General features: G+C 37.6%; 1 protein-coding gene across 2 annotated transcripts in view; it reads right to left on the minus strand.

Moving 5' to 3' along the window:
* Nucleotides 1-1,046: 1,046 nt before the first annotated feature.
* VTA1 (vesicle trafficking 1) overlaps nt 1,047-27,966 on the minus strand; it is a 45,027-nt gene continuing 18,107 nt past the window's right edge. The window contains exons 4-8 of one of the 2 annotated variants that reach the window (XM_064447150.1): nt 27,672-27,747; nt 22,633-22,744; nt 12,764-12,937; nt 10,840-10,920; nt 1,047-2,190 (exon numbers count right to left, since the gene is read on the minus strand). In XM_064447150.1, the coding sequence (XP_064303220.1) occupies nt 2,045-2,190; nt 10,840-10,920; nt 12,764-12,937; nt 22,633-22,744; nt 27,672-27,747 (589 nt within the window). In that variant the 3' untranslated portion in view covers nt 1,047-2,044. Of the gene's footprint in view, nt 2,191-10,839; nt 10,921-12,763; nt 12,941-22,632; nt 22,745-27,671; nt 27,748-27,966 lie in introns of both variants that reach the window. The other variant, XM_064447149.1, reaches the window with a different exon arrangement.

Here is a 27,966-nt window from a genome sequence, read left to right on the forward strand (position 1 = left end):
TAGAGAAACCTAGAAGTTCAGCATAATCATGGCCAACAGACAATCTTTTATACACTTTAAGAAATACTTAAATTTTCATTTGCAACCTTCTTAGTTATGTACTTCCATTTTATACCATTCAACCACCAAAAATAATATCATGTTCAATTGAAAAGCCTCAAATTAACACATTATTATATCATAGCTTACTTGGTTTTCCATGTAATACAAAGCCCCAAAGTTCTTTTAATTATTTTACAAATAGAAACATGAAAACTGACTCTCCTCCTTCAAGTGCTGGGGACTGAAGCTGGTATTAGAAAATAGTGGTGTGAAGCCCAAATGAAAGCAACTTCTGATTTTTTTATAGCAACACAATATATATCTCTCTACATGGATCAATGTTCTCTGCATCCTTCTTTCAACTGAAAAGCAGCTTCTCCAATTACAGTGTAACACCACAATAATATACATGGAATAATTTACAGTAGTTCAGTTTGGTACTGAAGTGAGGGATCTATCTTGCATGAGGCACTGTACAAAACACAAGACTTATTGCCCAGGTCTGCACAGCATTACTGTCAAAAAATTTTCACACTTATTTATTCTAAATTTCCCCAAACAAAATATAATCCAAATCACCGTCCAGATTCAGCACGCTATCCCATATCAGTAAGCAACATAAACAATACCAGATGTTTTATCTATTAAATCTGTCAACGACCCCACACTCTTAAAAGGATACGACCTGCTAAACTTCAATGCACGCGTGTATTTGATTTTCTTTTCCTCATCTTTTTGCTTTGAACATCAGACTTATTTTAGTCACTACTGAGCAGTGCAGCTATAAAGAATATGTGGATTTGATCCAGCAGCCTGGCAGAAGAGACAGGTCAGACAATATGTCATTAAAATTATGACATATATCAGACATGCTTTATGGTGTACTCAATTATTACGTCACGTCAGTTAAAAGACTACTTATTCTTTCTTTCAAACAGCATGGATGGATTTTTAACAATAAAGAGCTCTACAATTGCAAGGGCAGACTGCATAAAGACTCAAAATTCAGTTTCCAAGATATTTTATTTAAATCCCAAGTCCAAAAGGTCTCCACAACAAAGCAGACAGGAAAAATATTAGCTGGAAATAGGATGCTCTATGACACCAATACCAGAGATGAACCTTTACTGCTTTAATGGCTGAAGAACAGGCCTTTTTTTCAGCCTCTTAAAAAGATCGAACAGCTATGAAGTAAATATCCCTAAAAGTTCATGTTGTTTAGAATCTCTGCCTCCAGTTTCAGGATTATCTCTGATAAAAATTAGTACTTCCTCTTAATTACCCATACATATACAAAATTATAAGTGTTCACACAAAAGGAGCAAGAACTAGTAATCGAGAATACATGTAGCAGTCCATACAGTTGTGGGGGATTGGGTTGGAACACCATCAAAATTACTCTCTCTGAGTCAAAAACATCAAGAGATATTTTTTTCCAGCATGTTTTAAAATGAAATACAAATGGCCTCAGCTTTGACCTATGTCTCAGGTAATACCAAATAATTCATGTATAGAAAAAAGTCCTTCCCGTTGTGGATCTGTCAGCCTTCTCACATGCTCTCATTTCGGGAGGCAAGCGCTAATCTTAGTTACCATTTTAAAGCTATTACACTTATTAAAAATTGTTTGAAATAATGAAATCAGAGTAAGAATTTTAACAGACATTCTTTTGCTCAGGTTTCTTACAGATTCAGCATTTTCCCGTTCTTATAACCTAAATATTGCAAGATGAGTTCTAACTGTTGAGCAGTGTTCGCAGTGCTTTCTTCAGTATTTTGCTTACACCAAGCCACTGCATTCGTATGGTTCTAGCTCCACAGTTTGTAAAATGAAAACAGAGATTCTTCCTGTACCATTAATTGCTAATCTGACACTGAAACAGTGATTTCATTGTCATGGGTGATGGGATTGAGAACTTCTGTATAGCTCCACTCCCCTAACAGGTACAGTAATAAGCTGTTAGTTCTTTAGGCAAAAGATGTGAATCTGTTGGAAAAAGGCTTCATTCTCTGCCTGTAATCAGTAACTTGAGGGCCTTCTGTAGATTCTGCACAGCAGTGCTCACATCTTCATATTGCAAAGCACTGCCAGCATATTTGCAATATTTTTGAGCTCTGGCAAAGTCCTCCGGAGTCAAACGGACTTCCCCTGCAAAAACATAAGTATTACAAAGTTACTATAAAAGAAATCTGACTGATGCTTCCTTTCACATGATTTCTGTGTTTTACTTATATTTGAGGTAATATTATGAAAACCAGGCTACTATTTGTGGTAATTTTATGAAGACCAAGCTATGGTGTTCCTTCCATTCATTTTTATTTTCATTCATATAGTTCTCAACTTCTTTGCTGCTGGCATTTGAAAAACATAAGAGGACCTTTCTAAACATTGGTATTTGTATGACCCAGTGCCTTTCAAAAGTATGTCAGTACCTTTGAAAGAGATCTGTTCTTCATCTAAGGCAGCAAAGGAGAGCTTTTAACGACAATAAGTTGGCTGTAATCATATTACAGCCTGCAAGTAACAAGAACAGTGCTTTTTATGTTTACAGTATAATTGCTCTCTTCTTTAGGAACAATAGAGTTAGAAACTGTTGCTTCTCAACTGGAGTAACTTTTCAAAATGTAGAGGCGTTTCTAACTGGCATGCTTTTGAACATTTTACGTTTCTGTTTTATCCAAGTAATGTTTATGTTTCCAATTTTACGTAACATGACTGAAAACAAGATCGACCTCATTAAATAGTGAAGGAAGAGTTAGTACATGAATTACTACAGGAGCTTGACCCCCACAAATCAATGGGCCCTGACACCATCCGCCCGAGGGTGTTGAGAGAGCTGGCTGACATCATCGCAAGGCTGCTCTCCATAATCTTTGAGAAGTCATGGAGAATGGGGGATGTCCCACAGGACTGGAGGAAGGCAAAGGTACACCTATCTACAGGAAAAGCTTGAGGGAGGATCCGGGTAACTATAGGCCCATCAGCCTTACTTCAATCCCTGAGAAAGTTATGGAACAAATCCCCCTGGGGGCCATCACAAGTCAAATGAAGCACGTGATTGGGAAAAGCCAGCATGGCTTCAGTAAGGGCAGATCGTGCTTGACAAACCTGGTGGCCTTCTATGACAAAGTGACTTGCCTGGTTGACATGGGGCGGGCAGTGGACATTGTCACCTGGACTTCTCCAAGGCCTTTGATTTGATACGGTCCCCCACAGTCTCCTTCTGGAGAAATTGATGTGTTATGGCCTAGACAAGTGGTGTGTGCAGTGGGTGGGGAACTGGCTGACAGGCCGCACCCAAAGGGGGGTGGTAAACAGCTCTCTCAAACTGGCGACCTGTCACTAGTGGAGTCCCCCAGGGATCGATATTGGGCCCAGTGTTATTCAACATCTTTATATGTGATCTGGATAACGGCATCAAGTGTAGCCTGATGAAGTTTGCGGATGACACCAAGTTGAGTGGGGAAGTAGACACTCCCGAAGGGAGAGCTGCTCTGCAGGAAGATCTGGATAGGCTGGAAGAGTGGGCCAGCAAGAACCTTATGAAGTTCAACAAGGACAAGTGTAAGATCATGCACCTGGGAAAACATAATCCAGGAGTGCAGCACAGAGTGGGATCCACCTGGCTGGAGAGCAGCTCTGTGGAAAGGGACCTAGGGGTCCTGGTGGACAGAAAGCTCAACATGAGCGAACAGTGTGCTGCTGCGGCCAAGAAGGCCAACAGGATGCAGGGTTGCATCAAAAAGGGCGTCACCAGCAGAGACAAAGAAGTCATTATCCCGCTCTACTCAGCGCTTGTCAGGCCACACCTGGAGTACTGTGTACAGTTCTGGTCCCCTCTATACAAAAAAAAAGATGTGGACAGGCTGGAAGGGGTCCAGAGAAGGGCCACCAAGGTGATCAAAGGACTGGGAAGCCTGCCGTATGGGGATAGGCTGGGAGAGCTGGGTTTGTTCAGCCTTGAGAAAAGGAGGCTCAGAGGGGATCTCATCCCCATGTACCAGTACTTAAGGGGTAGCTACAAAGAAGATGGAGACTCCCTTTTTACACGGAGTCACATGGAGAGGACAAGGGGGAATGGAGATACAAATTGCTCTTGGGGAGATTCCGATTGGACACCAGAGGGAAATTTTTCACAGTGAGAACAGTCACCCATTGGAATAACCTCCCCAGGGAAGTGGTTGACTTGGCCATGTTGAACACCTTCAAGAGTCGTCTGGACAGGGTGCTGGGCCATCTTGTTTAGACACTGCTCTTCCCAGAAAGGTTGGACTAGGTGATCTTTGAGGCCCCTTCCAACCTGAGATTCTGTGATTCTGTAAATGTGCCCATTTTTGTAATACCAGAAAACACTAGCAAAAAATATTCTCATAATATAGTATAAACCAATTACCTGTTATTTATTAATCAAAATATTTTCTTGACATAAGTTAAAGTAATGCTCACACACATTAATTGAGTCTTCTATAAAGCACAGTAGGAACTTATGCCCTAACTGGCAGAAGACTTAATATGTGAATAGCATCACTGATGTGTGCATAAAATAAAGCACAGTTTTGTTACTGTCCCTCCTTCCACCCACAAATTCACTGTGAGATTTAAGGCTAATCCCACGCCACTCCAATAACCTATGGATAAATTATAAAACCTTTACTCATGTTCTTTCAGAACAAATTAACTTGTAAAAGACTGATTTTTATGGACATGGATAAATAATTATATGCAATACTAAAGAATTATGTATTTATTTAATAGGTTTCCCTCACAGCATCCTACAAGCAATGAACATATTTCACAGATTAAGAAAATATGCATTTTAAAATGCACCACAGATTTTATATAAAATAGGTTAAACAAAGATTTAGCTCTAAGTATAGCTTTCTAATTTTAAGCAAAGACATGAATATACTTAAATGCATTTTTTATGGTAAAATTTCAGTTAGCTGGATCCCTTTCTTTCAAAATAAAACTGTTTTAGCAATACTTGAGAATGTTTACTAAAGAATCTCAGTTCTTATCAGAAAATGTCTATTATATTTGCTTTTCCTCTCCCTGATCTTATTATTTAAGAACAGCTTTTGAACAAATAAAACGGAAAACCTGGGAATATGAAAAACTAGACTGGTCTGCTGGTTTTCAAAACAACCCGACCCCAATAAAAAGCAGAAGGGTAAGTGCTCTTAAGATTAATTTTATCAATTTTTAAAGTATACTTTAGAAGGCTGCTTATTTTCCCTTCAATAAATAAATATAACCACAAAATAACTGTTGAATATTGAGGCATGTGACAACTTGGTGGGCTCATTACCATTGCAATGTACATTAGTTTACTGCTGAATAAGTGAAACCACATTAAATCTCTTAACATATACACACGTGAGTAAATAAGTGTGAAGGAATGCATAAACACAGGCATACACTTAGGTTATTTTGTAACCTAAATAAAGCCACAGACTAAAAGCAGCTGGGGTCAATCTGCAACCACATTACTGAACATCTTTAAGAAATTAAAAAGACCAAGTTCCCCTCAAAGTGGCTTTATGCTATGATGCCAAAAGAAACTACAAAATCATTCTTTAAAAACTGGCCACGGCATCAGCCCAGTATTCAACTAATTTATTGGAAGGAAGCCTAAATTCACCAGCCTAATCTTATTTTTACAGTATGAGCTCTATTAATGTTTTGCTGGCAAAAAGCCTTATTTATTATGAAATCTACTTCAGATGCTATTATGACATAACTTGAAGGAAAAAAGTTAACAATTTTACATTTATAAACCAAAGTTTACACAGTAAGGGTGTTGATCTTTTGATGTGCTCAGTGGCCTCAGCTCCTACTGAAGTCAGCACCTCACAATGGACAAGCAGAACAGAAATAAAACAGATCTGTGTTCTTAAGTTTTCAAAATAGTGTGAAACTTAACTATAATGTCTGTACCTACATCAAAGGTATAAGCACAGAAGTTAGTAACTGACTTCAACTCACATATTCTAAGAGTTAAGTAGCTCTGAAGGAAAGGAAAGCAGCTTTGCAGAAAAGGACCTGGGGGTCCTAGTGGACACCAATTTGTCCACGAGCCAACAATCTGCCCTTACAGCAAAGGGGGCTAATGGCATCCTGGGTTGCATTAGGAGAAGTGCTGCCAGCAGGTGGAGGGAGGCGATCCTTCCCCTTTATTCAGTGCTGGTGAAGCCACACCTGGAGTAGTGTGTCCAGTTCTAGGATCCTCAGTACAAGAGAGAGACTGACATCCTGGAAAGAGCCCAGCGAAGGCCACAGAGATGATGAAGGGACTGGAGCACCTCTCATATGAGGAGAGGCTGAGAGAGCTGGAACTGTTCAGCCTGGAGAAGAGGAGGCTCAGGGGGATCTTGTCAATGTGTGTAAATAACCTGATGGGAGGGTGCAGAGAGGATGGAGCCAGGCTCTCTTCAGTGGTGCCCAGTGACACGACCAGAGGTGATGGGCACAAAGTGAAACACAGGAAGGTCCTGTCTGAACATCAGGAAACACTTTTTACTGTGAGGGTGACTGACCAGTGGCACAGGTTGCCCAGAGAGGTTGTGGAGTCTCCCTCCTTGCAGAGATTCAAAAGCTGTCTTTTGAATTAACAGTGACATTTTTTCCTCGAACTTCTTCCTTCAGTGCTGCAAATTAAACTATGGGGAGAATGCAGGGGCAGGGGGAGACACAAAGGACATGGTCCTGAGCAACCCCTTTTTACAGGACCCTTGCTTGAGCAGAGGGATTGGACCAGATGACCTCCAGGGGTCCCTTCCAACCTCAACAATCCTGTGATTCTGAGCTCTAAAAAAGCCCATCTTTGAGATGGGAAAAGTATACTGTATTTATCATGAAACAAACTTGATTCTGTGTTAATCTGAAATTATTAGAACATTAGTTACATTTATTACTGAAATGTGACAGACATACGGAATCCATAACTAACGTCAACAAGCATGATTCTTTCAGTTTAAGAGGAATGCAAATTGAAAACCAAAAGGTGATTTGACTAGAGATGCTGAAAATGATGTTGGGAAAAGAAAGACGTTTTAGAATGAAAATAATACGTATTTTACATGATAAATCTGCTTCTCTCTGGTGCCCTTTTCTATCCATCAGATGTTTTTCCTTTCAATTAAGTTGCTCAAATACAAGGCAGCTGATTTAAGAGCATTTTAATAACGCAACTTGGGGTATAAAAACAGTGATGGAAAGGTAGCTGAAATAATTTTTGAAACAAGATCGTATTTTTTCTCATTAAAGCATAAAGATATTCGAAATATAAATCCTCAAAAATTTCTTCTATCATGAAAACACGTAAAATGTCAAATTATTACTTCTACTTCGTGTGTAGAAAAACAAACATTAATATACACACAGCTAGAATGGACAAATGGTTCCTCTATACTATGCCACCTGTGGAAGGGAGCATGTGGTAATGTAAGAATATTTTGTAAAAACTCTGTGTAGCACAACCATGAATGCATTTAGTGTTTGCAAAATCTAGGGGTAATAAATTTTTTAAGCAAACTACACCAGAGAAGTGCATAGACACATCATACAAACTTATTGTGTAGCTCTACAGTCTGTTGTCAGAGACATTAACCAACGCTTAATTGCATAAGCTTTGACGCTTTCAAAAGTCAGTGTTAAGCTCTGAAACCTGTTCCCACAGGACAGGAAAATCATTGAAGGATTTATGCTAACTAAAACCAAAGGAATACTGTTACTTTAAGTGAATTTCATTTTGATAAAATATTCCACTCTTCTCCACCAAATTTCTCTCCCAGCATAGCATTAATCAAGTTGCTTCTCCCATGTTATGGGAAGGAAAGAAAATATATAATTTATTTTAAAAATATACATTTGATTTTACTACCAGAATGAGTCTTGCAGGAACATGTGGAATATCCTGTTTGGCTATGCACTATTCAACAGTGCCAGGGAATGCGTCTTAGCACTCAAAAGTTGACTGTCTACACTGTCAAACTGCTGGAACAGACTCCAGTATGGTTTTGGCCCATGAAAACGAGCACTTTCCCAAACAATTCCTGGGCACAACTTGTGGTTAGAGCAAGCTAGAGACTATTCAGTACTGGCAGCCTTCACAAACTACCTTGTTTAGAAGGTTTAAAAGTTTAATAGTATGGATGTGAGTGGTTCTGTGCCAGCTGTTCTCAGTGTCAAATATTTACAGGCACATTTAATTTATTAGTATAGACACAGACATCATGTCTAAATCGTGGAGCAAGGGTACTTTGCACTGTGCTAACTCTGTGGATCTACTGAAGGGCAACACTGATCCCTCCTTCCCATCCAAAGAAAACTTCAGTTCCATAGGAACAGTGCATAACAAAGTCTAACCTCAATACTCAGTCAGGATCTAGCCCGAATATATATATTGCAACTCCAGAACTGGGGAAGGCTCCTGGGTCCCACAGTTTAGTACATTTGTTGTGAGATATAGGCATTTCTAAATCTACTTACAGGTCAGGGAACAAGGCTACTGTGGAACAGAGTATTGTTGGCATAAAAAGAACTCAGCAGCATGAAGAGAATAATGATACCTGCTATTACTCTTACATGTATAGCTGAAGGGAGGATGCTTTGGGTGACAACGAGGCATGCATGGCAGCATTGGAACAGGCTGCCGAGTCTCATTCTCTGGAAACATTCAAAACCCACCTAGACAAGGTCCCGTGCCCCCTGCTCTGGGTGTGCCTCCTCAAGCAGGGGGGTTGGACAAGATGATCTCCAGAGATGCCTTCCAAACCCTACTGTTCTGTGATTGTGTGATTGTGACAGGCAAGGACAAACACTTCCCATTGCTCTCAAGCTTCTTAATTTCATTCATGCAAACAAAACTGTTACTGTATCTCTGCTGACTGACATATCCCTTATGCCCTCTCACTCTGGCATAACTGACAACATATTTTCTAGTCTTCCAGAACCAAGGATCTGTATGAGCTCTATCACCTCTTCGGGTGCACTTTTGCAAAACTCCCTCATAAGAATATAACACTTTAAGCTGTAACAAGACCCAAACTTGGAGTGACACAACAGACGTGCAGAGGAGGAATGCAGAGGAGGAATGCAGGCATGCAAATACTCAGGTCAGATCAATTTAGAGATTCATCACTGTGCTTAGCAAGGGTCTTAATCTCTTAATTACAGGACAGTAGTTATTATGAATTCTCACAAACACAGGGTATTTTAATTAACTCAATTCCTTTTTATTTTTATGTATGTACTTATCAAATCAGGTTATCACAGGTAGACGGCTAGAGGGAACAACACACTGATACTAGCCAGATATCAAATAATGGAACTTTGAATACTTAATGAAGAATTAAAGTTTAAATCAAAATTATTACATTTTTGACAACTAGAATGAAATGTGCAAACCAAGAAACTATGATGACTAAAATTTTCAGAGTAGTTATCCAAAAACTTGTTAGAATGACTTGTTAGAATAACCACAATAAGCTGGTTAAATATGAAAGCTTTGCTGCCAAACACCACAAAATTTGCCTTCCAACTAGCAGTTACTACAGTAAAGCTTAAATAAAGACTTTAGTTGTTTTGGTTAAGGAGCTACCGAAACCCCCACAACAGCCCCCAAAACTCAAAAACTATCACCAAGTTTAAATGGTTCAACTACAGGTCTGAGGTATTGTTTTCAATAAAATAAGTTAACTGTCACATGAGGCATTACAGTTATATGCCAGACAAACAACAGGATGTGCCATCTATTCTTCCAGAGAATACAAAAGATTAGTGTGTCTCTATCAAAGGTAAACTTTGTTATTTTTATCTTTTAAGACATTTTCTACAAAAATGGCTTCCCAATATATTAAGATGGACACATCCTTAAGCATTCTTATGACAGTAGACTAAAATCAAGCTAAACACTGAGTTCCTATTATAGCATTCCATTGAACCAAAAATGCTTTTTCAGCAAAGCTGGTATTTTAACATAGACACTCTCTTCAACAACATAATAAACTAAAATAGCTACCTAAATATTTGTAAGTTCCAATTTACAAGAATATACCTATCTAAACTCGGTAGTCATAACAGGCAACATTTGACTGTATCTGGCACTGGAACTTAAAACATCAATTACGTATACTATCAGCTTTCCCTGGTGAGGATAAACTGTAGGGTACAACGTGAACAGATTTCACACGAGGATTTCTAGACCTCCTTCTCACTCAACTCCCACATCATACTGCCAACAAAGATCTGATTATTACAAACAGATTAACTTATCTTATTATCTCTATTCCATGGACACAAAAAATCCCTAGAAAACAGTTAATAATTTGTCCAAAGGCACATCAGTGTTCAAAGTAGAATCTAGGATGATTCCAGCTTTATTGTCAGTCACTACTCTATCACAGGCCATGGTTTCTCTATGATTAGCATTTATGTGCGCATTTTGAAGAATGATATATGCCAGCAGACATAAAATACATGTAATATAGGTTAGCCGTGATTTTCACATCAAAGACAGATGGCATTTTAAAAGATAAAAGCCTTGATTAAATGGTACATCAAAATGACATCATTAGCGGTACCTTATAAATTATGTCATTCAATACAGGTACTACATATAATCAGCTAGGACAGATAACAATTTTGCTCCAACAGAAACCACCACTGGTTAAAATGTCTGAATTAGTAGCATTTGTATACTGATGACATCATTTCTAAAACTTCTTTTTTCAGTGCAGGGGAGATACACGCAACACAGCAGGTCCGTGTAAGACAATAAAAATGCCATCACCTTACCTGCAGACTGAGCACTGTAGAGGGAAGGATCAACTAGAGGAATATTCTGAGGAGCAGGCTGAATGGTGTTACTTGTTACTCCTGCAAATCAATGCAAAAAATTGGACTTGAGTTATTTTTATTTATAGACTTTAAAAATAAGCAGACAGAATAGGAAAATAGAACAGGTAAACCTAATGACCCACTGATTTTTAAATTAAGCAGCTGATAGCTTCCCAATTCTGAAAGTTTGGAACAAATAATTTTAAACCCCCTCACTTCAGACCATGGATGTTTTAGAAAATAATACAGAAGAATTTACAGGCTGTAATTAATTTTATCAGTACAGTATTTCACCAAAATCTAATTTCAAGCATTAAAAAAAGTTAAACAAATACTAGTCCAAAAGACACTGGTTACCTTAGAGTATTGAGGAAAACCTGCTGAAGAAGAGTAGGAGTAAATTTTATATTTGAAGTTTAAATTCTACCTTTCAGTATCAGAGAGTCTCCATTATTGTATTTGTAAAGCCCCATGCCTGACACCTCACACTTGCAAACTATCTCCTCCCTAATTCCTTTGAAAACAATTGGTGAGAATAAAAAAATCTAGCTAGATTTAAAAGGAAAGAGGTGATGCTAGATGAAGAAACAGCACTTCATGGTGTGAAACAATTCTTGTATCTGAGTTCACATTTTAGACACTCTCATTTGCATTGATCCAGAACTGTATTTTTGCAGTATGTCCAGAACATACCAGACTAACATGAATTTATTTCTACAACATCTGCTATGTAGGAAGATGGTATAATCACTTTTTAAAATTATCTGTTATTTCATAGAATGACTGATGGGGTTAAAATTAAGTAAAGCAAAGAATTAATGTATGACAAGAAGACACATATTCCATAATTTTCAGCTCTGGTAAAAAGAAAGAGCTAAACATTTACCTAGGCTGAATGTAAAAAAACCACACTCTCCCCCTCCCAGACCCCCCAAAAAGCTCACCTATCTGAAGGATTTCCCTTTGATAAAGCTGGAAGAAAGAGCATCCTGAACTTGTCATACAGTGAAGCATTTTTAAGATGAGAGAGTAAAAGAAAAGGAGGGGCTGTATGACAGACACATATATTCTACAATGTAAAAATGTATCTGAACAATCAAATGATCATCAGGATTGAACTCAAGAACTTTTAATTTTTTAGTCTTATTAAACATTATGATAAAAAGGTAACATGAGGCAAAAAAAGTTGTATTCAGAAATCATTTAATACAACTCTTTTTTTAAATACAGCAACTGGGAAGAACTTCAGATTTTTAAGAAATTGGTTTTGGTCCAAAAATGACACAGAATAAGAAGGATGATGTAGAAGCCGATATGTTTAGCAGTAGGGACAAAATTTCCACTAATAATATTGTCTGAGGTCAATCACACTAAAGTACTTGAATGGGAAAAGGAGCATAAACCAAGTAGAAGAAAGGTATGAATAACACCAGGCATGACTTCTACAGTGTTGTTGTAACAGTTTCAGCACTACGTTGGATATGCTCCCACATAAAGAACAGCAGTCTATCTGCACAGGAAAAGCTAAATATGAAATGAAGTAATATAATTTCATCTATAAAGTCAAAGACTCAAATGGTGCTTTACAGTATAGATGTTGTAATGCCGGATTCTAGTGAAGAGAAAAACCTTCTGCCTGCAGGAACACTCACTCTTTCAGTCCATATATCTCTTCTGGCAGAACGCTCCAAAATACGAATGACGTATTTCAAAAACCACCAGAACATAAAAAATATTTCCAGTCGCATTTTTCTGATGATAATTTATGAAGTTGCTTCTGCCATAGAACACCTATAGTATTTTACTCTATATGTAATGGAAAGAGGGCTAGAATTCACCTCTCAACAGAGGCACAAATTTTTTGGGTGTGATTCGCACATACCTGTGTTATGAGGTACTTCAGCTGGAGTGTTGGCTGGTGCATGGGCACCTGGTGGTATATGTATGCCAGTGTAATTACTAGTTGGTATGTTGTTAGCTTCATACGTAGAAGATGATGTTGGTTGAGTTGTTCCACTATGGAGGGAAGATGACCCTGCTTCTTCCCTTTCAGCATCTGCTAAGATGACACAAAATAGGATTTACTGCAACTCTTCTGTACAAACACTTGAAAACTTAGGCTTTCTTTTAAAACCTCCTTTTAAATTTTTGTTAGTAGAAAAATTGGCACCACAGTGTGACATAAAGCATTTATCAACCAAACCATGTACAGTTGATTTGACAAAGTAAAAAGCAACATACCATAGGATAAAGATCTAGAAACTCACATACTTTCAAAGATCTCTTCTGTTTAAATTGACGGACCATGTCATTACTGGTCTGAATATCAGCAGTTTGTCTCAGTAGCACAATCCCTTACACTTCCATGTATTACACCCACAGTAGTTGAACAAGATATTATAAATATGCAGTAATGTGTATTTTAATATATACATGAACCAGAATACAGAAAACTCTATTTGCCTTACAAACTCTTTGTAAAAAGAAAGACAGTGCCAATCCTTCCACTCCGTATCAATTAAACATACCACAAATATGTAACAAAAAAAGGGAAAATTTGGGAAAGTAATACCAAACAAGAAAATGAAATGGAGCTTAGCAGAGTCATAACTGTATCAACAAGTGTTAGAGTACATAATGGACTATAAGAATAATGAGGTTTAATTTATCCCATAGCACATACAAAGAACACATACATTATTTTTCAATCTAGTTACGTTCTTATGGTTCTGGTCTACTTTATTCAACGTCGCTTTGAAAGCTAGTGGACCAATTTTATTATGCTAATGACCCAGTTAATTTAGAATATGGTTGATTTCTGAATTCAGTCCAATTTAAAAAAGCTGATTTTCTTTTACTGTGCACATGTTCGTCTGTATCAATAATGTCAGGTGGAACAAGCACAGTTTTGGGAATGACTTCGTTAACAAGCACAAGACACGTATGTGTCTAGAGCTCGCAAGATAGATGTTTCTTCTTTCTGAAATCCATGCTGATCTTCAGCTATACAAGATTATACGTTATGGAAACACCTCTACTGCTTAATAATTAGAGAGTCTACTATTACAAATAGAAGAATTTTTTCCCATGCAAGGTCCTCTTCCTCCCAGAAAAAGTTCAGGTACTACCTTTACTAAAAATGACTAACCACCTTCTTATTCATAATACTATTTACTACAACAAAAAAGCTATAATGCAGAATAAAACCAACACTATTGTCATTAGGACATTTTTACTGGAATTTAATACACAGTTAAAGAATATATTTTTGGTTTATATTGCAAAGTTGTAGTAGTTTACTTGCATTCGGAACATCCAAGTACTAATAAAGAAATCCGCAAATCCCCCAAATCCACAGACTAATACCCAGAATCTTCATTTATAAATATTATAAAGCAAAGAAACCTAGAAGCGAAGTTCTGTCAGGAGTATCAAGCACTGCTAGCAAAACTTAACATAAAAACACAGAACATGGTAAAATTTTTGTATGTTACTCTTGTGAAAGTTACTTTCACTTACTGCAACCAGTAATTCAAGCAGTTGCTTTATGAAGCTATTTCTAACATTTGCAAACAAACATCTGGCAGATTTCTGGAAAGCAAAGGATATCCTAAGGTGCCAGATTTTTCCTTAGCTGTATTTTTTGCTAGTAACTCACACTGCAATATCACGTGGCTAACATGCATGGAAGTAAAATTAAATATGCTAAAACCGGCAAAAAAAGGTGACATTCAAAAGTAAACACTGGATATTCTACCTTCTAAATTTTAACATAAGGATGAGAATAAGCCATTGGTTGAATGCTGTATGTTTCAGTGTTTGCAGAGTTAACAAAAAAAATAATTTTAGAACAGCTTCAGAAAATAAATTTCCTTTAACAAAATCCCAGAGACATACTGTACATAAGATTAAGGAAATAGTTACACACAACACTCATCGTGCCATCTGAAAGTAAGGCTGCCCAAGTTTACTTGTAGCACTGTTTTCAATTTAATATAGCTTGGTCAAACTGTAGCCATGAAGTTGGATTTTCCACGTCAGGTGTCTACCTGAAGCTAGTATTTTGGGAAAGCTGTTGTAGAAATTACTAAGCCACGTTTGAGAATGAGGGAGTGTGAGAAAACATGCTTTCATTGCATTTAGTATCTCAATTAAGAGAAATTACCTGTAAATTCTTGCCCAGGCATACACCATTAACACATTTACTCCTTTATTCTGCCCCCTGCAGCTTCCTGTTGCCCTTATCTGGCTCTTCGGTGCCACTCTGATTTCTCTCTCTGCACCAGGACTTCACTTCCCATATCAGCACCCCCTTGCCCCATACTTCCGTCTCCCACTACCTCCCAACCTTCTCTCTAAAACATTCCCAGTTTCAGCTTCAAACTTCCTCATTGCATAGGCCGTGGTCTCTAGTCACTCTGGTAAAAGTGCAGTGCTGCAGGCAACACTAGTGATGGAAGATAGGAACTCAAATGGTTAAGGTCTGGCAATGTTATAAACAAGACAAAAAGCCATGAAAAAGTGTTAGAAGTGCTGACGACCCTTAATAAGAGTGCCTCTTAAGAGGCAAATTCACAAAAGGGCTATATACTTTTTAATCAGGTATATGTATCAAGAGATCGAGCTCAACTGTTTGATTTGCTCATTATGCAATTGGCAAATGTTAAACTGTATTAAACATAAAAGTAGCTTTGTTTAAATTAACTTTTCTTAGGTGTTTAAAGTGCCCAAATATCATCAAAGCATTGTAACTATTCCTTCTGCAAAGTAAATATTTAAAATATTCTTTATCAAAGATTAAAGTTTTAGTACCATTTTGAGATAAGCGCTTGTAGTATTTGTGAAGAATTTTAAACGTAGTGCTAAATAGAAGGATTTCAGGCTGCTGGAAAAGAACATTTAAGTCAACAAACCATTTTTAAGTTCTGTGGTTAGAACATCTATAACATTATTGAAAAACAAATCTCTCCCAGGGACTGGGAATGAACACTAAAAAAAAAAATATTAGAGAATTAGTTTCTCATAAGGCAGTACTAACCTAGAATTTAAAGTTCCTCGCAATTTGCTTAAGGATGCTGAAATACTAGGCTGTGAAACAGCGACACAATTGTTTCACATTCAGTTTCAGCTCCAGCTGAGTTTCTTGTCTTGGAACCTCAGCAGCCTTTGTGCTTGATCCCAGCATAATGAATCCATGTGCTCATTAGATTTTCCTCAGAGCTACACTATACCCAGACTATCTGTCTGTTTTTCTAAATTATTATTTATTTATTGATGGCAAGACTTTGTGGAATAAGGCTGATACCCCTGGCCCCAAAACCATCTGTCCAAAGATACTTTAATACAAATAGAGGATTCTCAAGGCTTAATGGCATTCCCTTGTCTTGTGTAAGGAAGCACTGGTTATGACTTAACTTTAGCAGCCCAGGCCACTAAATTTAAAACCAGTAAAATTTTAGTTTTAAGGAGTCCAGACTCTTCCAACTAAAAGGGTAAGTATTAATTTTAATTTAAAAACATTTTTTCTCATTCTGCTGCACTGTTTCTCTTTAGCTTGAGATGTTGCTACAACAGGCACAATGTAAGGTTCTATTGGAACGCTGCTTTTTAAAAAAATATATATTTATTCTTCTACAACATTGAGAAACGGACGCAAAAATCCATCAACTTTTCATACACCGTTCTTTCTACTAGTTGGGAAAGCTTTCCTGGAATTCTGCAATATAAATGTAGACTACGTATTATATATTGCAATGAAAGTGGTGACTTTTAATGTATTTTACTATGGTTATACCATGACCGTTTAGGAACTTTTTCATATTTGAAATTACATTTTTGATTTTTCTCCATTAGTATAAAATCTTGTGGGATGACCTAGGGCCACTGCAAAGTGACCTTTAGCTGTACTCTAGGACTTGTATTCCAACTGCATTAATAAATCAAGCATGTCATTTTAAGGTTTCCATGTTGGTACCTTAACATAAAGTATCCATAAATCCAACAGCAGAACTGCATAAAGTATGCTTATGTTACTGTAAAAACATCTCCAAGAGTTACAGTATGGTTTTCAAGAATCACAAAGAAAATAACACTTTGGAAAAAATGGTAATTTGCCAAGCTACAGAGACCTAGCTTCACTCTGTTCAAACAGATTTTTTCCACTTGCAAGAGGAGGAAGAAAATGAGCAAGCAGAAAGGAATGGGGGAGGTCCAGACGTATATTCAAACAATGCTGCTTTTCTTCTTTTAATGCACAAAGCAAGAATTGACTTTTTTTGTAATGATTCTTCTAATAAAAACTGATTTGCATAAAATTTTTGTCTTGGTTGTACAAAACATTATCGACACCTACGCTATGGAGTTAATTTCCAAAAATAAACATCAAAAAGTCTTTTCCATTTCCTTGCTCAGAAAATAAGGAGTGTGAGAAATTATCTTACTACATGAAATACAATTCAACAAATAAAATACTATTACCAAATTATAGATAATGCAGGCTCCCTATCAATAAGGATGTTAAAAATTTGCCTCACTCAGGATTTGCATCCATTTTAAGTTGTATGTAGACATAACTTGTTAATGAAAGCAAGTGATCGCCTATTCACACTACCTACCACTTGTAATGACCTGCAATGAACAGTAAGGATTTGAGTTAAGTCTGAATTTGATTTTCCCTCCTACAGCAGTTTCTTTTGCAGCCTTGCACAAGTTAGTTACCTTTGCCTCCACATTAATAAAATTAATAAAGAGCCTACCGGTTGCTGCTGACAGGCCAGTCAACCTGACTTCAGTACCAGGGAAGATTAAGGAGCGGTTCACCATGAGTGAGTTCACTAGGCATGTGCAGGACAACCAGGGGATCAGGCCCAGTCAACACAGCTTCATGATAGGCAGGTCCTGCTTTGCCAACCTGATCTCCTTCTATGACCAGGTGACCCACTTAGTGGATGAGGGAAAGCCTGTGGATGTTGTCTACCTGGACTTTAGCAAAGCCTTTGACACTGTCTCCCACAGCATCCTCCTAGAGAAGCTGGCGCTCATGGCTTGGACGGGTGTACTCTCCACTGGGTAAGAAACTGGCTAGATGGCCAGGCCCAGAGTTGTGGTGAACAGTTAAATTCAATTGGCGGCCAGTCACAAGCGGTGTTCCCCAAGGCTTGGTACTGGGGCTAATTTTGTTTAATATCTTTATCAATTAGTTGGATGAAGGGATTGAGTGCACCCTCAGTAAGTTTGCAGACAACACCAAGTTGGGTGGGAGTGTTGATCTGCTTGAGGGTAGGAAGGCTCTGCAGAGAGATCTGGACAGGCTGGATCAATGGGCCAATGCCAATTGTATGAGGTTTAAAAGGCCAAGTGCCAGGTCCTGCACTTGGGTCACAACAACCCCATGCAACGCTATAGGCTTGGGCAAGAGTGGCTGGAAAGGTGCCCAGTGGAGAAGGACCTGGAGGTGTTGGCTGACAGTCGGCTGAACATGAGCCAGCAGTGTGCCCAGGTGGCCAAGAAGGCCAACAGCATCCTGGCTTGTATCAGGAATAGTGTGGCCAGCAGGAGCAGGGAAGTGATCGTGCCCCTGTGCTCGGCACTGGTGAGGCCACACCTTGAATACTGTGTTCAGTTTTGGGCCCCTCACTATAAGAAGAACACTGAGTTGCTGGAGTGTGTCCAGAGAAGGGCAATGAAGCTGGTGAAGGGTCTGGAGAGCAACTCCTATGAGAGGCAGCTGAGGGAACTGGGGTTGTTTAGCGTGGAGAAGAGGAGGCTGAGGGGAGACCTTATTGCTCTCTACAACTACCTAAAAGGAGGTAGTAGCAAGGTGGGCATTGGTCTCTTCTCCAAAGTTACTAGTGATACTATGAGAGGAAATGGCCTCAAGTTGCCTCAGTGGAAGTTTAGATTGGATATTAGGAAAAATTTCTTTCTGAAAGAGTGGTCAGCCATTGGAACACGCTGCCCAGAGAGGTGGTGCTGTCACCACCCCTGGAGGTATTTAAAAGACACCTAGACGCAGCACTTCAGGACATGGTTTAGGAGGCATGGTGGTGCTGGTTTGACGGTTGGACTTGATGATCCTAGAGGTATTTTCCAACCTTAATGATTCTGTGATTCTGTGAAGAGTTATTGTTTCTACACAAGCAAAAGCTCTGTAATCTTTGCTTAGACATTCAGTTTTTGCAATTGTTTAGAATTCTTAATTCATTGCACATAATCAGGTGAGCTTAGCAAACATTACTACACTATGAGCCAGAGCACTAAAGAGCACTTGTTTAAAGCTAGAAATATTTAATTGGGCTATTCATTACATTCACTATAACAAAAGATTGTTTTCCACATGTTGTCTTCTCCATTAAATTATCCAACTGGTGTAATTTGACTCACAAAGATGTGACGATGTTCACAGCTGGAGTTGCACCATAAGTCTTTCTCGTTATAGTTGCAGCAGCAGTTAAGAAAACTGCCTTGAAAAAGATCATATGTCAAAGAAGAAATGAGTTTGCTAATGCTTCACTTCAGATATAGCTGTGCCTAGACTGGAGCATATTCCAGTGGGTAAGACAGCAATTCCAGTGTTTAAGTCTGTAGAGCATCTTTAGGTAAGGAAGCATAACAACAAGAATATACCAGTAGCTTGGAAATCAAATTGTATCATAATCATTATTTGTTCACAAATATTTTAACTTACTTATGTTGTAGTATTTCTAGAGTATTAATACCCAAACAGTATTTTATCCAGGAAACTGTGAAGAAATTATAATTGGCACCCAGGCTTTTAGATAGTTGTTTACTTTTAACAAAATGAAGGCTAATGATAAACAGGGATGGGTGTTTGGTACATTCTCTGTAGAAAAATGATGACAATGTATTTTATAATGTTTTAATTTTTTGTTTTAAATGTAATGTTGGCCAGGAGTTATACACAATAAGGGATTACACTGTGGAGATCCACTTTTCAGACTTTTTTGGCTAAATCTGAACCTCAGAAGCACTCTTACCTGGCCCTCTCCCCTTTCCACCCTTTGATTGTCTTCTCCATAGACAACTGAATGATTTTTTCAAGAATCATAAAAAGGCTGAAAGGAATCCTTGCAGTTACCTGGTCCAATTTCTTACTCATAGCAGCGCTAACACAGATCATGCTGCTCTGGGCACAGAATTATTGAGGTTGGAAGGGACCTCTTGAGATTAGCTAGTCCAACCCCCCATTCATGCAGGGTCAGCTAGAGCCAGTTGCCCAAGACTGTGTCCAGTGGGGTTTTGAATATTTCCGAGGATGGAGATTCCATAACCTCTCTTGGACTCTCTTTTCAATATCTGACCACATTCACGATGAAAATTATTTTCCTAATAGTTAACTCACATTTTCCTTGTTGCAACCTGTGTCCATTGCCTGTTGTCCTATCACTATGCATGTGCAGGAAGAGTCTGGCTTAGATCTCTACAACTCTCCCACCAGGTACAGTTTAAGACAGCAATAGGAACTCTTCTTAGACCCACTTAACTTCACCTTGCATGCATGTTCTTCAGTTCACATTTGGAAGACAACAGAAAACTCTCATACTTCAAACAATATACTACTCTCTAACAAAGGTGGGCTTGGAAGGAGTGAATAAGACTGCCTACCTTCTACTTCCTTTGCTCACTGTCTGATAATGGTGGTAAGCCAGACAGTTTTTATTCATGCTACTTTGTCACTTTTTATCTTCTGCTGCACATTTGTCTTCTGCTAAAGCATCAGCTAGCGACTGCCAAGTGGAACAGGATGCTATACCTTACTGGAAAGACCACCAGTTTAATCTTTCTATAAATAGCGGGTCATGCCCATCCTCCTCTTTCTTCACAGGTGAACAGGAAAGAAGCTTCAAAATATGAGATCACATTATGAAAAGATTGAGAACCAGAGGAGAAACCAGTTTCCTAATGTTTTGATATATTTTAAATAAAACCAATGTGCGGAAAATTACAAGCCTATTCATAATATATTTGAAATTACGGGTTCAAACTTCAAAATCCACCTAAGACCCAGGTACAGACCCCAGACATGAAGGAATGGAAACAAACAAATAAATACTGTGTGTGAATATATATGTCTGTGTGTGTGTGCAAGCATCTGTAAATACCTGGATCATAAGTGTTAATACATAGGAACATAAGACTTTATGTAGCCACCTCTACAACTACCTAACAAGTTAGATTTATCTCTTTTGGACTGTAGATTTGCTTATTCATCCTTTTTATTAGAAAAATTTGTATTACTAAATTCAAGCTTAATTTGAGAGATAAATGAGCATTAACTTAAGTGATATTTATTGAAGCCACAGTCTTGTGCACTAGCTCAGAAGAAAATTTCAGATAATTTAATGTTCTTACTTGTTTCATTATGTCTGTGAAGAATTATAAATAGAGGTTATTGTCATTGTGCAGAATTAGTCTGATTTAATTTGCATAACGAAAACACCTGTTCCAAAGACATCCTATTTCCATAAGAGTTTCACAATTAAAATTTGTATTTCAAGCTTCTGTGCTGACTGGGGAGGAAAATTAAGAGACCCCTTATTAATGAAACTGCTATCAAAAGCAACTGGTGAAATGCAAAAAAGAATTAAACATTCACAAAGTATTAAGCACATGAAAAACTGCAAACAATGGAAAAGTAAATGGGTGAAAATATTTTGAAAGTTAATTTAACAATTACATACTGCTTTTATTTTTACATATTTCAGGAATGCATCTTTTTTTGCATATATTTTGCTTCTATCAATAACTGAAAAGCATGGTCAGTTTATAGAACTGTAATACTATCACCTGTTTCAGCCGTTTAACAAAGTTTTCAAAGTGATTTCATTCTCACATGTACCTGTGAAGCCTCTGGATATATACTTTAGAAATAGGTTGACATTATAAAGTTTAGAAATAACATGTCAGCTCTGTTTTGATTGTTTAGTTATTTTTAGTGAAAATACATATAATGACCTAAGAGAATGGAGTGGTCTTTCTCAGAACAGGTTAGGATGTGATTGATGTGCTCTTGTAAGACAGAGTCCGCTTAGTATGTGCTCTGTTACTTCATGGAGAGGCTAGCTTGCATCTGCTCACAGTCATGGTGGCTGTCTTAAAAGAGAAAGGTTTGGATGTCCCTAACATTTCTTACTGAAGAGCTAAGACTTTTAAATTTGCAGCAGAGTTTAGACAGCCTGAATGCATTAAATGGAAGACAGTAAAAGTTACAGTTTGGGAGGTTTTAAACTACCTGTTCTGATAAACATTCATTTTGCTAAGTGGATGGGCCTTGGAAACCACTGCTTTTTATCTAACAGCTAAGTAGGTAACTTCAAGGAATACTGTACAGGAAAATCAGGTAGCCAGAAGAACACAGGGAGTAAATAAAAACACAAGGAAAAGGGGGATGAGTGAGAAAGCGGCAGGAAATCCTAGTGTTAAAGGAATGCATGGTTCTGACCCAAAGGTGACAATGCCTTCCTAGAGGGTAGCTGTATTCAAAATAATCTTCACTACAGGGGAAAGAAAAACCCCAATATTTTATTAAATAAGCCAATCAAATAGTGAAGTCCAATAAAAATAACAGTAGGAGAAGCAGAGAAGAAAAAGCAGAAGGCGGCCCATCGTGGATGGAACATTAAACAGGGAAGCTGCGCTTCCTGTGGGGTGTTCCCTGAAGAACTGTGCATACCACTGTTTAGGACCTGGCCCAGCCCCCTGCTCTTTTAAAAAGACACGGGAAACACATACCGAAGCTCTCTCCTTCCATTCCAATAGGCCCAGGCTGAGGAGTCTCTCCATTCTTCAAGCAATTATGAATGTATGCTGCCTTCCACCTGGCATACTTCCTGTGCTGGGCGTTCTGGGGAAGGGAAAAGGCCACGCATTTTAACCACTCACTTCTGCAAATTAACGCATTCAAAACAGATGCATAAGCAGGTTTTCCACCCTGAGAAGGGTTTATAAAACTAAACTGCTTTCTCTGCTATTATTTCACATCCCTTTAAAGATAAACAATACGTGTGAAATTAATAGGTGAATTAAATAAATATAAAAAGAACAGCTCAAACAGGATCTCAGCTTGAAAGGAAAATGTGGAGATCTTCAGTTAGTGCAGCACGTCAGGAAAAGGAAATAAATTAAACCAGGACCATCTAGTGTGAAAGACAGAGCACTGTAGTAATTACTGATGTGAAACAATAAAGGAAACTTCCTATCTCCATAAACTTAGATGATTATTTACTTTAGATTTAAATATCTGAAACTTAAAATGCTACTTGTGCTGATCAATAACAAAATATTTTCTAATTACATTATTTTACATTTAAAAAATGTATTTAAAAGCATGAATACAGAAAGACTGCTGTGGTTGCAGATTAATGTGGTCTGTGTGGGATATTCTAGGACATACAACATTTTGATTCTTTTAGCTATCTTCACAACATAGCTAAAAATCAGATGAAGGACTTCAGCAATACATAAACTACCTGCAGAGCAAGGGGTTATGATAATAACAACTTTAAATAAACTGTTAATGACAAGTTTAATAGTTCAGTTATTAGAAAAAATATTAATACTTCCCAGAAAAATGGATTACTATATTGACAGTCAATATAGTATTTTGCCAACTCTCATCTTCTAAAATGGAGTCAATTTGAAGCAATAGCAGTGAGAAGCAATCTGCTACTTCCCTTTCTGATTCTACTTCCACAGTAGCAGTTTGAAATTGAAAAAAGGTGGTAGAACTTCAGTATTTAAAGAAAATCAACATGATTTTTCACTATTTTCAGTTTCTGGGAAAAAGGAATTGATGAAAAGCATTTCACCTGGGTTTTCATAAACTCTTCACAAAACATGAGTGATTGAAATAAATGTCAGAATCTCAACTATTTTGAGATTTTTCCATTTCATTTTTAAAAATATACTTTACTGTTTTTAGGTACAACTTTAGTGTGTCAAAACATTAAATGGAGATTGGCCACTTTATATCTCCTGGGACTGTTACAACAGTGTTGGTTTTTTAAATCCAGAAAGAGTTCTCAGTTGTCACGAGAAATCTTCAACTGGTTATGCAAATAAACTTTGTCAGAAGCTGTAAGAGAAATAACCAGTTTTGACAGTTACAAGGTAATATATTTCAAGGAACAAGACTGAATATACACAGAGATGAGAAATGTGGAAGGATGACTGCAATACTTTGGCCAAGTGAACAATGCAGGTTGATAGCATGTTTCACATCAAACCATCACCTGCAAGGTACTGGTGAACTCAAATTTCCACAGTAACACTCACAAATAAAGAGGTTTGGAATCTGAGGTAGACAGAATAATCCCTCTTTAAAAGTCCTGACTGAAATTACATCCACAGTTTTTGAGAATTAATAAAATGAAATTCAAAATTGTACTTCACAAAGCCTATTGCACTGTCCTATACAACAGGGTAGAGAGTGACAGTATAATGGGTATCTCCAGCAAGCTTCCTTGCTCATACTTAACACATTGCTATCTGCCAGGATGCTCATGCAGCCCAGGAAAAGTATACCGTCCTCGTTTTCACAAATAAAATGTTCTCCAGAACAAAGCCTATCCTAATGACAGATTTCTTAAATTCATTTGCTATACCTCAGAAAGCAAGAGTACAATTGGAAAACATACCTTTCTGTCAAAAAATTTTCTTTTAATAATCTCTCCTGGCCAGGTAGTGTTACAGATTAATTCTTCTGTCATTTATATATTCCTATGAGATTATATTTATATGTGATGATATTCATATACCATCACAAATACACTAGAAGCCACAAAATGCACAAATATGCACCCAGAGTATGGTAGTTTTAGAAAATAACTTTATGGAAGATTTCAAAGCCCATACATCTCCCCTCTGTCCTAATACCACAATTATTTCTTTATAAAATCTGAAGATGCTGTTTTATCAGGTGTCTGTACCCAGGTGTCGGCAACTGGGGGGCAGCAGAGGTGGTGTCTGTGAGGACAGGCCATGGCTGCCCTCTGCCAGACACAGCCAGCTCCAGCAGACCCACAGAAGGACACAGCCGCGCCCCTCAGCCAGGCTGGTGGTGCCTCTGGGAAAACATATTTAAGAATGCACGAAAAAAAAATCCCACCAGGACACTGGATGGAGAGAGGAGAAGGGAACAAAGAATTTTTGATGTGTGGCATTATGCATCTGAACGGCAAAGCTTATCATTCCAGAGCAGAGAACCTAATTTTTTTTTGTTTTAATTTGTTTTTAATATGCACTGATGTCGCTTTCTGGAAGGCTGCCCTACTGTATGAACATTACTAATAAAGTCAATTGAAATAACACTACTATCACACAGCTTCTTAATGATCTGACATAAGCTGTGTTTTGTAAACATGTCTTCCAGAAAATCCTTTTGCCTGGCAATAATATTGAGATATGGAACATCCACTGTTTCCTGTGACACAACCCATTCATACTACCCAATAATCAACTACCTGCCAATTGAAAAAAATACATACGATTCACAGTACCCATTTTCTGATTTTAGGTGTCAAGTATCTGCCTTCTATGCCTTCTGCTGTTGATTTAAAATGCTTTTAATAGTTGATATTCCATACATATGAAGGCAATTACATACTAAAAAGACACACAGACAGTCTGAATAATATGAATGGACAGAAAATTTAGACATCTTACTACATAATCAGCTGTCAGGCTGAGCTTACTTCAGGCTAACAAAAGCTTCTGCAAGTGTCTAAGACAGTCACGTGTCATACTTGTCCCATTGTTCCTTCATGTGACACTGCATAAGGAAACCCGAAATATAACGATGCTAGCCAGAAGTACAAACCTACTACTGTCTTTCCGCTACCCTCTTAACAATTGTCTTCCCTGACTAAACAATCAAAATTAGATAATTCTGGTTCTTTCCAATTATGAAGTGCTTCTGTCCTTTGAGCATCAACAAAACCCCCCAACCACATTCAGCAGTAAACATACCACTGCTAGCATTCCACACTGACACAACAATTTTTTCCATCTACAAGAAGGATTGCTTCAGGACCTCTGAGGAGTCACTGAATCAGTGCACTGTCCTGTGCACTGGATTTCTACAGGCTAAGATGATTATCTTCTCAGTCTAATTTAATGTGCATTCATTCTCTGGCTCTAGGAACCATTATTATTTGATAACATCAAGGATGTCAGAGTGCATAGCAGCCGGTTTTAAAAGAACACATGAAAGAGCAATCTTATTTACGCCTATTGATGAAAACTGTAGACTGGTATGGTCTCAGGCTATGGAAGATGTAGAATCTTGGAACCAAGAACACTTGGCCAAGTGTTCTTCTTGGGCAAGACCTATCTTTCATAGCTACACTTACATTCCTATATGCCACAGTATACAAGAAGTGCACCACTATCAAAACCATTCCTTTACCTTCCTTCCAATATTTACAAGTGAAAGTAGCCATGGTGACTGCATTTTAAACTGAATGAATATACTTGCATGTTAGGCACACTTATCTGATTGGCAATTTACATACAGGATGTCAAATCTGTGAATTCCAAGTAGGGCATGGAGTAGTTTGGGACCAACCCAACCACGGGCTTGTTACAGGCATGCAAAGCAGCAGAACTTTTGGTTTCTAAGGCACTTTTACTAGTGTAAGCATGGAAGCCTAAAACACTCAAGCATGTGATTAAAAAAATATTTGTAGATTACCTCTGTGGATTTAGGTGTCCTGAGGCATATTCAGCACTTACATGATCAGCACTTGATGATTTTCGTCTCAGATTGTTTAGCATCATTGCTATTTCTTATTTATTTTTCCAGGTATTTAAACCTTCCTTTAACAATCTTTGAAACTTCTCTTCATGAGTCAGTAGCAGTTTCCTCTAAATTTTTTCTTTTCCAGAAGTTATCAGCTACACCATAACATTTTCAAAATGAGCTCCTCATTCAGTTAATTCAGCAAGGAAACTTCACTTAATTTTCAGAACAATGAATACTTCAAGAGTACCTGCTCCTCTATATCTGATATTAATTCTTCTGTGGGGCATGAATAACAGAGAAGCTGACTATGCATCTAATAGAAAAGTTTGTTTTAAAACAACAGACCAAGAGATTATTCTGGTGTGCCTTAATAAAAATAATCATGATCTTCTTCAGCCAATTCTGGAATGCTTGTTTGATTAAAAAATTACCTGCCATAAAGAGCACTGTGTTAGTTACTTCAGTGGATAATTTTTTTAAATTAAAACATTCATGTCCTAATGGCCTGACAGCAAGCCATTTTTTATGAAGTAAATTAACATTCTTCAAACATAACGTATCACCTTTTAAAAGTGGGGTTTGTTGCAAACCTCAAAATATCTGTTCCAACTAAAACTGTACACAATTCCACCTCACTTACTAGCACTAAATTTCTTGCTTGCAGCGTGAAAGAAGTGAAGGTGGAAAAAGCCAGGAACCTAGCATCATTTTCCCCTATAATCATTCCTACTTGCTCAATGTAATGTTATGTGTCCTGCAGTAATAATCAGACTTTACATTTCTAACTGATACTTAAGTCATGAAGCATCTTCTAACAGATAACAGTTATCTAATATTCCACATATAATTTATTTGAAATAGCACAATGCCTTATGATTTACTAACATGCATTTGACTATACAATTAGAACCTACATTCTCTGAAGTACATATTCACATATTATAAATACAACTTTACAGAACTAAAACAGTAATTTGCACCTGTGCTAGGAAAAGCAATCAAATAATATGCTGACATCCCTAACACTTACCTCTTCAGAGAGCTCCCCAAATACTGTTAGAACATCTATCAGGAGACTTGCAGTATAGAAGGACTTTATCATATTTCTGTAAAAAAGAAAACATTTCTCTAACTTAGTAGTGTCAGTCTCTCAGGATCACATTTTAGAGGTGGCATTTTAGATCGTACTAGCTTATTTCAAGCCAATCATCACTTTTTTTTTTCTTTTAATCTAACATTACTTCACAATGTTTAAATTTAGCAATATATTAGCTAGTCTCCTGACTACTATACAGAAAGTTTTCAGTATTTTTTAAACCTGGTCA

The sequence above is a fragment of the Phalacrocorax carbo genome, chromosome 3, assembly GCF_963921805.1.
Source record: "Phalacrocorax carbo chromosome 3, bPhaCar2.1, whole genome shotgun sequence".
Taxonomy (NCBI): domain Eukaryota; kingdom Metazoa; phylum Chordata; class Aves; order Suliformes; family Phalacrocoracidae; genus Phalacrocorax; species Phalacrocorax carbo.